Raw genomic sequence first — 14,574 nt, 5'->3', positions numbered from 1 at the left:
TTATACTTTATTTTAATTATTAATTACTAGCTTTCTGCCTGCGGCTTCACCCGCATAATCAAATGAAACCTCGCATGGATCCTGTCACCTTGGGATTTTCAGGATGGAACATATCCTTGGTCCTCTCTCTAAGTATCTCTGTTCCAAATTTCATCCAAATTGATTTAATGGTTTAGTCGTGAAGAAAGGAAAGACAGACCGACAGACCGATCGAGTGAGTTACGTATATATTTTATAATAATTAAATTATGAGTAAGGATTTCATAAAATAAAATAGGAGGTATTTATTGAAATAATATACATCAATACAAAATAACACTATATATTTACATATTTACATACTCGTAGGAGTAATTGTTTCATGTTTACTGCTTGTGCTCTTCTTATTTTTCCATTTTCATTTCAATACATCATTGTTAACCCTTTTGGGATTGACAGCAGAAAAACTTGTGAAGTTGCCACTCCGCTTTCTAAAATAATAAGTGTGTTTAATTATAACAAAATAAAACAAAACATATTATCACAAGGTATGTTATTAGATGTACTTTAAGCTGCGATATAAAAATGTTCGTCAATTTTCAAATTGATTATGATCACTTATGATGGCATTGTCATCTGTGGCACCATTTTCTATTAATTCTATTGTCGAGCCAATTTAATAGGCAACATTTGACGTCTATCAATTTTATCTTCATAGGGTGGTAACCTGCTTAAAAACATCGATTAAAGTGAATTAATCGATACGGACTTGAAACATTTGTCAATCGAACTTGAAACACATGTCAATAATTTATGATGATTTTTATTCCCAAGTAATCAATGCATTCGATTCTAGATGTCAGATTTCGATTTTTAGAGTAACGTCTCTGGTATTTAAAAAGAAAAAAGGTTTATTGACACAAAATTGTAGCAACGTCAGTTCTTTAAATCAGAAATTGTTTATTATGTTTAGAATGGTTTATCAGTAAAATCAAATTCTAAAATTACTTGTATCGGTCATTATTATTATAAATATGTTATCGTAATTGAAAAAAGTTAAGCAAATGTGCAGTTCTAACAAAACGAAATATCATAGATATTCTATGTCGTCGTTACTAGGTTACGTTGTTGAATTTTGTTGAACTGTCAAATGTTGCCTATTAAAATGGCTCTACTATAGTCCTCTAAAATCGCGCGTGCAATTAAAATGACGTTAATTTAAAAACATATCGTTGGAATTCTTATGAAATAAACTTTCGTAAATTAAGTCATATGTTTACGAAAGTTGTAGCTAAGTAATTTAAAGTCCAACGCCGAAATTAGAAACATTGTTATATCGCTTTTGTTTTTTTAATAATGCTAGAAAATAAACAATTGAATATAATACTTTTCAAAATTACCATGCATTCAATACTGCAGTAGAAAATTTTGTAACAGCCTTTACACATTTTGTGGGTAATCTTCGTGCACACACTACAAGGGCTCAACTTTAAATTTGTATTAAGAGATGTCACATTTTCAATAATTGGTATTGCTTCATCATGGTTTATTTCGGTATGCGGCTCTTTATTGCTCTACAATAAAGAAAATTTAATTAACACTAAACGATCCACAAGTTGTTTTAGACAATATGATAAATTTGTAAAAAAATGGATAAACATATTTACCAATTCTAATTCATCCGAGAAATTAAACGTTAATGGACTTGTAAAACCACTGTCTCTAGATATTGTAGATCTAGCTGTTTCAGCTTGTTGACTAATATCTGATTCTGTATTTTCGGGTCGATAGGAGTTATAATTGTTATTCTGAAGCGAGTCGCTTTCAAATATATCTCGATTGCCAGAGAAATTTATAAGATTATGTACTATTGGATATCCTATTGACTCACATTTTGTTTCCTGGTTTAATTTTGCTCGAAGCACTGATCCATGTTGTGGTAATTTTGAAGTAAATATTTGCAATAAATGTGAGTTTTCCTCGAGTCTAGGATTATTAACGTCTTTGTTAGCATTGTTGTATAAATTATTAAGATCCCGATTTTCATGAAAGCTTACTTCTTGTGCAGGTAATGTTGATTCAACTTGGTATGTGTTTGGTTCATTCATGTTTATGTTGTTAAATATTATGTGATTTTCATTAGATATAGAAGAACGGTTTTCTGGCATCAATGTTTGGATTGTGTTATAAGAAGGTGGTGATATCATACTTTTTTTCTTACACCATTTCATCATTTGAAATAAAATATGTCTACTTTCGTTAAAACCAATAGGTAAAGAGCAATTTTTAGCGACTGTCGTGATTCTCATTATAAAGTTGTATAAAACTTTCTCATTATGTTCAATTGGTATTAAATACTTTAGGACATATTCATAGGAATGGTTAAACATTATTCTTTTAAAATTCTCATAATATTGCCGGTGCTGATCAGATAGAGGTTTCTTAAAGTAAAACTTGATAATTTGCAAAATATCGTATAAAATTATATCTAACGGATGAAACGCTGCTTCCGGAACATAATTTCTCAAAGAGTTATTTACAGACAATGAATTATGTTCCAGATTATGATTATTTATGAATTGATGCATTGATGTCATTTCGTTGTTATTGTTTTTTGTGTGTGCATTATCTGAAACGTTGGGCGTAAAGTTCGGCGTTTGCTTGGAAGGTGGTATTTGATGCATTGTACTTATGCTTCTGGCACGTTTTCTTGACCTGGCTTTTGTATTTTTACTTTTGTTCAAGTTTTTATCGTGGTAATTACAGTTAGTCTCAACGTTATTGATCAATTCGTTTGAATTTCTGTCCTGAGGTTCGAAAGGAGTTGGATGGAAAATGTCGTCTATAATAACGGTTACATTTACGGGCTTATTCAGGTCAAAAGATTCCAGTTTTGAAGCACCTGTAAAAATAAAATTAATTATATTTTCTCACCTCCAACACTAACATACGCGTGATCGAGTAATGTATAAAATAAAATAAGAATTTTATCAATATCACAAAAAAAGGCCGACAAAGCACCTGTAACACTTCTAGTGTTACAAGTGTTTATAACACTAGAAGTGTTATGGGCGGTGGTGACCACTTAACATCAGGTGGCCCACCTGCCCCTTGGCTTGCTCTGACATAAAAAAAATATATCTACTCACAGCATTCATTTTGATAAGGTGACTCTAACGTGCAACTAGCAGCGGAATTCATGTCCTGGAACAAAAATTAGTTATTATAATCGATGATTATTGTTATTACTATGATCTTGCTCAAACGTGAAGCAGTCAGACATAAGCATTATGTTTATGTTAAATAACACGACAAGATAAATATACAACAATAAACAACACGTCTGTAAATTAACTAATACTATTTTTGGCTAATTGGTCGCTTGAAAATGTTAATTGTTCTTTTAAATTTAGTGTCGTTTTATTTTTATCAGCGTATTTATTAAAGAAATAAAATAGAAGAGAAGAAAAAAAATTGAGAGGTGTCAAGGGACACCCGTCGTTACAACTCTAGCTCCCGTTCGCAACGCGCGAGGAACTTCGGTCCAAAAAACATGACAATGCGTTACTCTTCACAAACCAAGAACTATTGCATAATGTACATTCAATGGAACTTATGGTTTTGCTAACGCTGATTAGATAAAAATACTTATATAAAAAATCAACTTAAAAAAAATTGATTTGATTTTTTCATAAACTTTTATTATCTTCGCGCAGTCAGCTAATACCGATGGCAACGGCATGTGCGATGTCTGTCATGTCAGGTGTGTACAAAATACAAATACAGTTATTGTAATTCGTAAAGTATGAACATACCGATTTTTATTTCCTTTTCACAATAATTGTTTTGGTATTTGTCATTGGGTTATTTAATTTTAATATGTTACTTTTATCAATTAGATAATTATTTAATTATAAATAATTTAATTGATAGTATACACGTAACAATGTTTGTTTACTTTCAAAATTATCTGAAATTCGTGCGATACTGGTAAGCGCACGCGAGCAAAGACGCTGTATAAGGTTATGTTGAAAAATAATAGGTCCATTGTTCCGTTAATGTTCTATTATGCGTAGGGTCATTTATGGTGGTCCAAGGTATGCGAGACATTGGTCCTCCTTCGGAGAATAGGTTACTTCATTCATATTTTATATCACAAAATAAAATTAAGTCCTTCATTACTCTAGATTGATTAGTGAGATGCATACTAGCATGTGTAATTAAAAATAAATATTTTATTAATGACTAGCGGTCCGCCCCGGCTTCGCCCGTGGTACATAATATTTACGTTTTATCTACATAAGAACCATCCTCGTACTTCAAGGAATATAATAAAAAAAGAATTATCGAAATCGGTTCAGCCGTTCTCGAGTTATGCGCTTACCAACACATTTTGCGATTCATTTTTATATATAAGAAGATTAAAACTTAAACATATAGATTCTACATCTTTGTTAAAGTTTTATTGATTAGACATCTATGTTAAAGTTTTAAAAATATTCGTATTTTGCACCTTTTCTTCATGAATATGTAACCGTAAGATTGTATAAACCGTTAGATTATACCTAATCTAACTCGTGAGATAAGGAGATAGTAATTTGTTGTTAAATTGGGATCCGTAACATTTGCTTGCAATTAACACATAATAAGTACATCTTATTATTTTATTTGTTATACTATAATGCGAATACACCTAACAATCACAGTTATAAATATTTTTTTTCTATCTACAGTATAATATTTACACAACATAATTTTCCCTCTCTAGCTCTAGTTCTTTGTTCGTTTTATGTACATCCATATGTACCTCTAAATGCACCGTTACAGAAATCAAATGTTTTTTTTAAATAAAAGTCTCTACCATGTCTCTACTGTCTACATTTATTTTTCTATCGCACACGTAGAATAATATTGACACATAATTGTAAGGAGAAAACACTAGTCGCATTCATGGCATTTTTAAAACACATTTTGCTTTTTATATAAATAGAAATAATGTTAAAAAAAATATATTTCCTGCGTGTCTGTTAGTACTTAGGTATGCACTATGCATGTATGGAAACCGGATCACAATAACGCGCGAAAAAATTAATCGAATTATTTTTTTTAAACGCTTCGGTATTATCTAAATTTATTTCCTTTCGAAGGTCATGGTCTAACTCAACGAAGTTTAATTTTAATTAAGAAAAACTATAATCAATACTTATCAATAATTGTACATCTGTTTATGTAAAAAAGGTTATCAATAATTCAATAGTTTCGTAGTACCTTATTCCTTTTTTGGGTGGAAAATTGCGCGAAAGAATGAAGTCTGTGTTTTTTTAAATATATTTCTATTTTTTTTTGTAAAAATTGAATAACCGAAATGATGCCCTTTTGGATTTTTCAAAGTTTTATTTCAATAATTAGTTACTTCTTAATACGTTTACCTATTATGAAAATTGAATAGTAAAGATATTTCGTTTTCAATAATAAAATTATAATTTGTAGGTATGTAATCATTCAAGTGAGGTTAGTATAATTCAGGTTTTCATTAAATTTATATAGGTATGTATTAGTATTTATATTGCCTTTTTTAAGAAAAGATATTCCTATAGAACGTCCTTACAGGGCATTCACCACCAGGACTGACAAAAAAGTACCTACACAAACCTGTTTTTTGTTTTTATTTCTACAAAACCTAAACATGTAGTCAGGACTGTCAATGGTCGTACCATGCATAATAATTCTAAACACGTAAGATATATTAATGTTTGGTAGGTACATAACAATAAACCACATTCAAATGCAGCAAGGTTCATATTTGATTATTATTCCCGTTTCATTGATATTGGATGACATCATCAGCACAATTCTGGGGTATCGTATGTAAAAATATAGGTACGTAGTAGGTACTAATAATAACTTTCAAATCACTTTCAACACTATACTCGTCTGAAACTTATAAATAGGTAGCAAATAAAATGAACAATATTTCATTGCTTATTCTCATACTTATATTTCGTAAATCTGTCTGTCTGTCTGTCTCTGTTACTCAATCACGCCTTAACTACTGAACCAATTTGCATGAAATTTGGTATAGAGATATTTTGATACCCGAGAAAGGACAAAGGCTACTTTTTACCCCGGGACATAGGATAGGTTTTATCCCGGAAATCCCACGGGAACGTGAACTATGCGGGTTTTTCTTTGACTGCGCGGACGAAGCCGCGGGTGGAAAGCTAGTTAAATAACTAAAATATAAACATTAAACATACCTACACTCTCTCTGGATTAATCACATCTTTAAAAGAATGCACGATTAGAATAATAATAATAATTAATTGGTAGGTATATTGAATTTAATCAATATTTTTCAATAGATAAACAAAAACAAAAAACTACACTCCCATCCAGTGAAACTTTCAGACAGGATAACCTAGCTATGTAGGTACTCTTTCCTCCGAAGCAGGCTTAGGGCGTAGTTTATTTACATATTATTTTATTTATTTACTAGATTTCCGCCCGCGGCTTCGCCCGCGTTTTCAAAGGAAAACCCGCATAGTTCCCGTTCCCGTGGGATTTCCGGGATAAAACCTATCCTATGTGTTAATCCAAGTTACCCTCTATATGTGTGCTAAATTTCATTGTAATCGGTTCAGTAGTTTTTACGTGAAAGAGTAACAAACATCCATACATCCATACATCCATACATCCATACATCCATAAATCCTTACAAACTTTCGCCTTTATAATAGTATTAAGATATAAAACCATTCCTATCATTACAGTTTACCCAATCCGATAGGGAGGTCAAATTTACAATAAAATTTATTCATTAATACAAAAAAAATACATTAATTAAGTTTATAATATACAACCGCTACAATTATGTTTGATACTCAACTCAAGTCAAATATTTATAATGATTAAGTAATACATTTATATTATAAAGCTGAATAATACATATTTTTTAATAAAGTCAAAATAAATAGTTATGTAATTTTTATTATATATTTTATATACCAAAATCGTTGCTTTCTCTATGCCGTGATGGTATTGCATGACGCGACCTTGAAATTTTACTCTCAACGCGCCTAAAGAAGTTTCACTCCAAAATAATAATATAACTTTATGAACTTAGTTAGTTAAGAAATACTAAAAATACACTTAAATTCATGAAATTTTTAATTTTTGTATTGTCATCAATCCTTGATAAGTGTTTTGAATTCAATCTGTTCGTTTAAAGTGGTTCAAAATAGAGTCTAAAGCATTCGGTACATAACCACAACCTGTATGTTAAACAATTAAAGCGCATTAAAAACAATAACAATTAAGTACTCTAACATAAACATGGATAAATAACCAAAGATAACAGTTGTTTTCATGCGACAAGCAGTACTTGATAATATGTTTGAGCATTTTCCGGTTACCCCAAATTTTAATTAATTTATGAATTATCATATGACGTTTTAATGTATAATCTATGATGACGGCTGTCTGTCAACTAATGTGACGTCATCACTGATCACAAACGTCATTTTTATGTCATCCTTAAGCAGATGGGTTGGTTTATTAGTGGTGCCATATAACAAATAATATGATCAATACTTAGTATTATGTTTAATACAACCTGAGGACAATAAGTAGGTACTAAATCTACTGAATAAAAAAAAAACAGTTTTGCAAAGTAAGTATGCAAAGTTCGTAATTCACATGAAAAATATAAGGACAATATAAAGTCGTATGGAAGTATAAAATACAATAATATTATTAAATAAATAAATTCGATGCCGCTATCGGGAAATCATTAATAATATATAATATCATAATAATAATTATGTAACCATATATATTTTTTTTAATTTCTTATTATTATTTCATATTTTAATTATTTGAAAGCTTATTATTTGAAATATTATGTTAATAAGCACTAAGGTGGACGAACCCGCGGGTAGAAGCAAGTAGTTCCTACTTCGCGTTTATTTAGTAGGTAGTAGGTATATCAGGAGATACAGACAATGATATTATAGGTAAATGCAGATAAGTTACCAATACAACATTTGATCTTCAAAAATCGCATACACAATTAGACGTCAAAGTAAGATGGCATATAAGTACACTAACATAAACATAATATATAATAATAATATAATATCTTGAGCGAGAAAGAGACAACTCAAGTAAATTGTAGCTAATTGGCAACATATCAACATGCCGCACACGGAGCGCTAATAACCTATCTATACCATAACACTTATAATATAATTGTATACCGATCGCGATGCAAATATTTTTTTTTAAATTGATAATTTCGTGAGAATACCTACTTGTAATATAATATAACAATCCAAATCCAGATGATCCTTAAAAAACACACTGCACAAATAATAGTAGTAATAATAACACTGCCTCAAAGACTTCTTAATTATTTTAAGTTTATTGTTATTAAATGCATAAAGGTGACACTAAAACCATAAACAACATTTTACGTATGAGACGCGCGACGACGTCACCGGTCAGTGAACAAATGAGATATCTAATATTAAATGTGGCGCGCCGGCGCCGCGCGGTGAGCGGAGGGGGGACGTTTACTGGAAGGGGTAAAGAGTTTATGTGCAAATTTACATATATATTATGTACATATTTATGAATAATATATACTAATTTATATATTATATATTTAAAGATACAATGTCTTTAATTAAACGTAAGTAATTATAGGATTAAGGAATTAAAAAATATATTGTTTTTACCGAATTATTTGGAAGAATGACACTGCTGACGTGTCTGCTCGCATTCACTTTATGACTGGATCTGGTCCGATTTTGTTGATGTTATTTTTATATATTGCACAGTCATGTCCTCTATGGTTTGCTAAGGGCAGACACCGTCTGCTTCGAACGTTTTGAAAGTGTGTGTGCCATCAATGAGGTCATTGCACACTTTTATTGCAAAGCTCATACACAGGCTCATAGTCGTTAATGACATTGTTGATTGCTTTTCTTTGTAATTAAATTGACCTTGAGATCTATTTGTAGAACACTGTTGTTTAGAACACTAATTAATAAACATTATTGTACCAATACTTAAATACTAATAATATACAGGGTTACAGGTTAAGTCGACCTATTCCTGTTAAGAGCGTGTAGTAGGGGTCAAAACAAACTGATTTGATCTTATAATACCATATCCAAAAGTTAGCCGTTGAAGAGTTATTGCAAAGTGCAATTTTATTTTTTTTCTTGAAAATGCCACTTTATCTTCGCATTTAATTTTTTATTTTACTTATTTGATCTGGGTTTTTTAAGTTTTTATGTAAAGGTTGAGTTAAACAATAATTCTCAGCATTAGAAATCCATATCGCTGCAAACAATTCAAAGAAATGGCTTTTAAACTAAAAATAATAACATTAAAGTAATTAAGTTAACTCGTTTTAAACAAAGATATTGAAAGAAATCTCTATGAAAATGTGTCTGCAGATGTTTTTAAAAACATGTGCTTGTTCTTAGCTATGTAAAAAGGTATGATAACCTCAGGTAGCATTCGTAGATTCCCAGAAATCGGGGATAAACTTGGTATGGGGAAATAATTCTTAGAAAAGCTCGTTAACATCGGTCTAGTTATTATCTGCCTATGCGAACAATAAAGGTTTGTGCCGCGTGATTACGATGTCTCACTCACACGCTGCAACTATCTCGCTTCCACCTACTAGAGAGAGCGAGCAAGGTGATGGACGAAGCTGTAGAGAGGTGAAGTTTGTAATGTTGAATGTTTCCTGGTGTTATCTTCAGAAATACTATTCGTTGTACAGGAGAGATACTGTACAAAGAGTACAATTACTCGTTTATCGTTATGAAAGTGTAATTTAAATAGAAAAATATATAATTTTTAACAAACAATGAAACCGCCTTCATGAAGTTTAAATATAAAGTCTAAATGCGTTTTCAGATTATCCGATTCTATATCGTTAATGCTCGCCGATGCGATATGATATCTACACAAGTACAAGCAAAATATTGGCGACAAAAAAAAAAGGTTTTGGTGTCGTCTGAGCTCGAATCTGCTTCCATTTTAGTGTAGGATGCACGGTTTCGAAGATGTGCAGATCGATTTACTCATATCTAATTGATACCCGGTGGGTATGTACCGTCATTAGCGTCCCATTGTTCACCTTTTCCTAGTAGGTATATATCTATTGTTCCTCCAACACCTGCACCGTTCCAACTCGGCGTTCATATTATCTATTACTCATTAGTCATTGTGCACTTCGCTTATCATTGCTTTTGTATTAAACTTCTTTGTTACAACCACAGACCACAGAAACTAAAGGGAGATATGGTTAGGGGGTGGGGCCGGTGTCGCAGCGATATGCCCAAAAAAAGAACACATGCTGTTTGTTGCATTCAGTTGACGTTCGACCGTCGGCCGGGTATTATTTGACAATGCCGTGTTGTTCCGTTAAAGTTTGTAAAAACCAAAGTGAAACCAGCATCTTTAAGTCCAATGGAATCACATACCATCGGTAAGTACTGAAAATTATACGATTTTCTTACAAAAATTTCAAAAACAATATTACGCAGAGTGATTTCTTGGTTTCTTATCTTTTATATTATGTGACAGAACGACAGTCACAATAATTTATGTAAATAGTTTACAATGCTTCTTCTGTACGTTACTCTATTCAAACGCGGAGTTCGAATGAACATACTAAAGCTAACAATCGTGTAGTACGGCCGCTGCTCGGGGTCGTTAATTAAGGATGCGAATCGAGTGTGTCCATGTCGATAAGATTCGGATTTTTACTACCTTACTACCTTATTTTTATATCATAATGTATTACTATTAGCTTAATATCTGATTGTATTATTATTATTTGATAGGTACTCGAGCAATAATTTTATAGTAATTATTATACATGGATTAAAAAAAGAAGTCACTTATTTCATACTTATGTTACTTTACAATAAGTCACTAGGCAATGCTTTATGGACTTCATCACCATCAAGGTGTCCATTTCTACCTAGTTACTGTATTGTCTATAAATTGTTTTAATTTTAACGTTTCTCATTTTATCGACAAGCAAGGGATTGCTTGTCGATGCGGCTGTATTGGTTCTGTATACGTACGTACGTATACAGAACGTACGTATACAGACGTACGTACGTCACTTACAATCTAGTGTGTGAACGAATAGTCGCTCTCAAATTTTTGTGTGAGATGACACGCACACAACGCGAAGAATTGTTTTTATTTTGTTTACTGTTGCGTGCGTAGCTAGCTGTCGACGGCTTTAGCGCATTCAACGGCTCGAGCAGTCAGTGTATGCCTCACGACCGCGATGAATGAATGTCCATAGTTCACCGCGCTGTCGCGGCTTCAAGCGGTCGGTCTCAACTGCTTGAAGCCCTAAAATATCGTTGTACAGTGTGTTCCCTATAAATATGCTCGTAAAACTATGCATTGAATATACCTGAAACTTATATAGCAAATACAGCAATATTGACCATAAACGGAAGTCCAATCATTCTGAAACCTATCAACATTCCAGTTTCATCTCTTACAATTCCTTTTCAAAAACTGGAGATGATATCGCTCAGGTGTTCGTCCATATGAATCAAAATATTGACCGATGCCATTCGCATCGACATGTACAGCTACCCAGTGCGATCTTCTAGCGCACGCTACGCATCTATGGGGGGGGGAGGATCCTTGGATAATCACGGTGAGGCGCTTGCCGTCTCCCTAGACATCTCCAAGGCTTTCGACAAAGTTTGGCACGTGAGCCTTTTGAGCAAGTTTCCATCTTATGGAATTCCAAATGACCTGTGCGTTTGGATAGCTGATTTCCTGAGAGAACGTACGATTCGCGTCATTATTGACGGTTGTTCGTCAGATGAAATGACCGTTAATGCCGGTGTTCCTCAGGGATCTGTTCTCTCAGTGACTTAATTCCTTCTGCACATAAACGACCTCCTCAAACCTAACATGTTTGGTTATGCAGATGATACTACTGTTGTAGAGAGGTACCTATACGCTCAAGCATCTCAAGTCAGTATCAGATTTGAACGGGAGGCCATGATTTCGCGTATCAACTCAGCCTTGCTGGACGTCACGAATTGGGCCGATGATAATCTGGTTTTTAAGGCTACCAAAACACAGGCATGTCTTTTTACTGCGAAGCGAAATCCACTTCACCTGTCTCCATCTTTTCATAAAGCATTAACCCCCAAACTCGAATTACTGGGTATGTCGATTTCTGCAAATCTAAACTTCCGTCAATTTATTGAATCCAAAGCCCAAGTAGCTGCCAAAAAGCTTGGCATATTAGCAAAAGTGAGACATTTCTTCACACTGGCACATCTCCTTCAACTCTACCAAACTCAAATTCGGGCGTGTGTGGAGTATTGTAGTCATCTTTGGGTGGGTTCCGCTAATGCTCACCTTGTGTGTGTGCTTTGGAATCATTGGCGATCCCTCATTAATTCATCGTGGCCTCCAAAGTCTTGACCACCGCTGGCAAGTAGCATGCCGGTCGGTTTTTTACACACTTCATTTCGGTGAATGTGCGAATGAACTCCACCACCTGGTTCCATCTTCTCCATTTCTTCACCGCACATCTAGACGAGGAATGGGATTCCATCCTTTCACAGTCGACATTCCTCATGTACGTACGCAGCGTTATGCAAATTCTTTTTTCATCCGAACTGCAAAGGAATGGAACTCTCTTCCACCGTCGGTGTTCCCCGTGGACTACAATATCCAGCTCTTCAAGTCCAGAGTGAATAGGCTTCTTCTGGGTAGACGTGCTCCTAAATAGATCGCATCACTGCTTTACATCAGGCAGCCAAGCTTCTAACACTACACGCCCTAACTCTACAAGGCCTAACTTCACAAACTCTACACCTTAGTCAAAATATGTGGCTTGGCCGTTCGTTACTACAAGAACTATTGTATAACACAAAAGTAATGAACAGTGAATTAATTTTTCACCTTACGCCGATGTGAATGTAGCGAAATGGCCAAGCCACATATTTTGACTAAGGTGTAGAGTTTGTGAAGTTAGGCCTTGTAGAGTTAGGGCGTGTAGTGTTAGAAGCTTGGCTCTACATGAGATCTGATAACTTTTTGACAGTGCGAGTCATATGGGCTCGTCTTGGCAACATTTTACATGAAAATGTTTTTGGTGGGATTAACTATTACTTACTGTGCTACATACTCTTTAAACATTTATCTCAGTATTTATTAACACGTTCACTGCGGCATGTCCAGTATCGGGCCATCAGCGACTACACCACAGTGCGGCGCCCAAAATCGCAGTTTTCACCGTGGTGCGGCGAGGTTTTTTATATGTTAATGAATGACTAGAAAAGAGACAAATATATTTTTGTGATCACAGTTTGAAGTAGGACTCAATTTCGTTTAAAAATTGTATGGCAAAATATTGGACACACGCATAGAAAAGAAACCGTTTCTTTTGTGTGCGGCATGTCAAATATTTTGCCATGGACAAGCACCTCATGCCGCACTGTACTGCCAGCGCGCCGCGTGTCAATCTCGCATAGTGATGTACCAGGACCGCACGCGTCGTTATCAAATTTTTAAATGACAATGATACCTTAGAGGCTTTAGTTTTTTTACTTTCTTTTATTTCGTAGCATAAATGCAAAAATGTGATGACAGTTGTGAAAATAATATAAAACATTAAAACAAAAGTTACTGAACAAATTAAAATAAAAGTTACTGAACAAATTAAAACAAAAGTTACTGAACAATTTCCTGATAGTACTCTATCAAGTACCTTGTTTTATATGTGTTTTTTTTTTGTATCGACGATCTCGTTATCTGTTAACAAACAGACTGAAATATACAAAATTGATTTATATCGATATCGATGTTTTATTTTACAGTGTTTCCCATCGCTATTACTGTAAACATGCCGTATCAACGCAGTGCGGGATGGCAAATAATTTTTCACAAAATCAGGGGTTTACATTTTCCCTCATATCTTTTAAACTATTGAGTCAAACTAAAAGCTATTTATGCGGTATATACAAGACTATATATACTATTATCCGAAAAAAATTTTTTTGAAATATCTTGAAATTTCATGAAATTATTAACCTTCAAAGTCAGTAGGTGCGATGTGATAAAAATGGCTCATGACGCACAGTGGTGAACTTGCCGATGTGAAGTATTGAAGACATGCCGCACCAACGGTAAGTTTGGCATTTTAGGTGCCGCAGTGAACGTGTTAATTCTTTACACTATTTTAGAACATAATTTCGCGACGCGGTTCCTACACCATATTTTGTTATTCGATTAGAAGACAAAAGATGTGCCTTCATAAACCGGTTTCTTATCTCGTTAAATGGGCCAAATAAAAAGTGTTCAATACAATATTATTGTTTTCCTATTCTTTTTGATGTTTTAATGAATTCTTGAAAGTTTTTTTTTGTATTATGTTCTTTTATAGGTAGTTTTAAATATCTAATAAGTACCATCCTTTGCTATATTTTGGGGCACAGAATTCCAATATAATGTGGTTTATACGACATTCTCCGTGCGTTTTCCATAAAAATTATGTAAGTATGTACTTTATTAAGAATAATTAAT

The 14,574-nt window shown here is 33.4% G+C and overlaps 1 protein-coding gene across 1 annotated transcript; it reads right to left on the bottom strand.

Annotated features, from left to right (window-relative positions):
• Positions 1-213: 213 nt before the first annotated feature.
• LOC149903294 (uncharacterized) lies at positions 214-8,749 on the bottom strand. Its single transcript, XM_090109025.1, has 5 exons — positions 8,715-8,749; positions 3,129-3,183; positions 1,647-2,881; positions 1,380-1,553; positions 214-470 (listed from the first exon to the last, which is right to left on the bottom strand). Exons 2-5 carry the CDS (start codon positions 3,178-3,180, stop codon positions 417-419), a joined length of 1,515 nt encoding a protein of 504 aa, XP_089965151.1. The 5' UTR covers positions 3,181-3,183; positions 8,715-8,749; the 3' UTR covers positions 214-416.
• Positions 8,750-14,574: the final 5,825 nt, after the last annotated feature.

Source organism: Colias eurytheme, chromosome 13, assembly GCF_061535395.1.
Source record: "Colias eurytheme isolate Ceu_HAF_F1 chromosome 13, ilColEury1 Martin Lab GWU primary, whole genome shotgun sequence".
Classification (NCBI taxonomy): Eukaryota; Metazoa; Arthropoda; class Insecta; order Lepidoptera; family Pieridae; genus Colias; species Colias eurytheme.
Note: the sequence above shows the minus strand (reverse complement) of the source record. Positions and strands in the feature narration are given on the sequence as shown.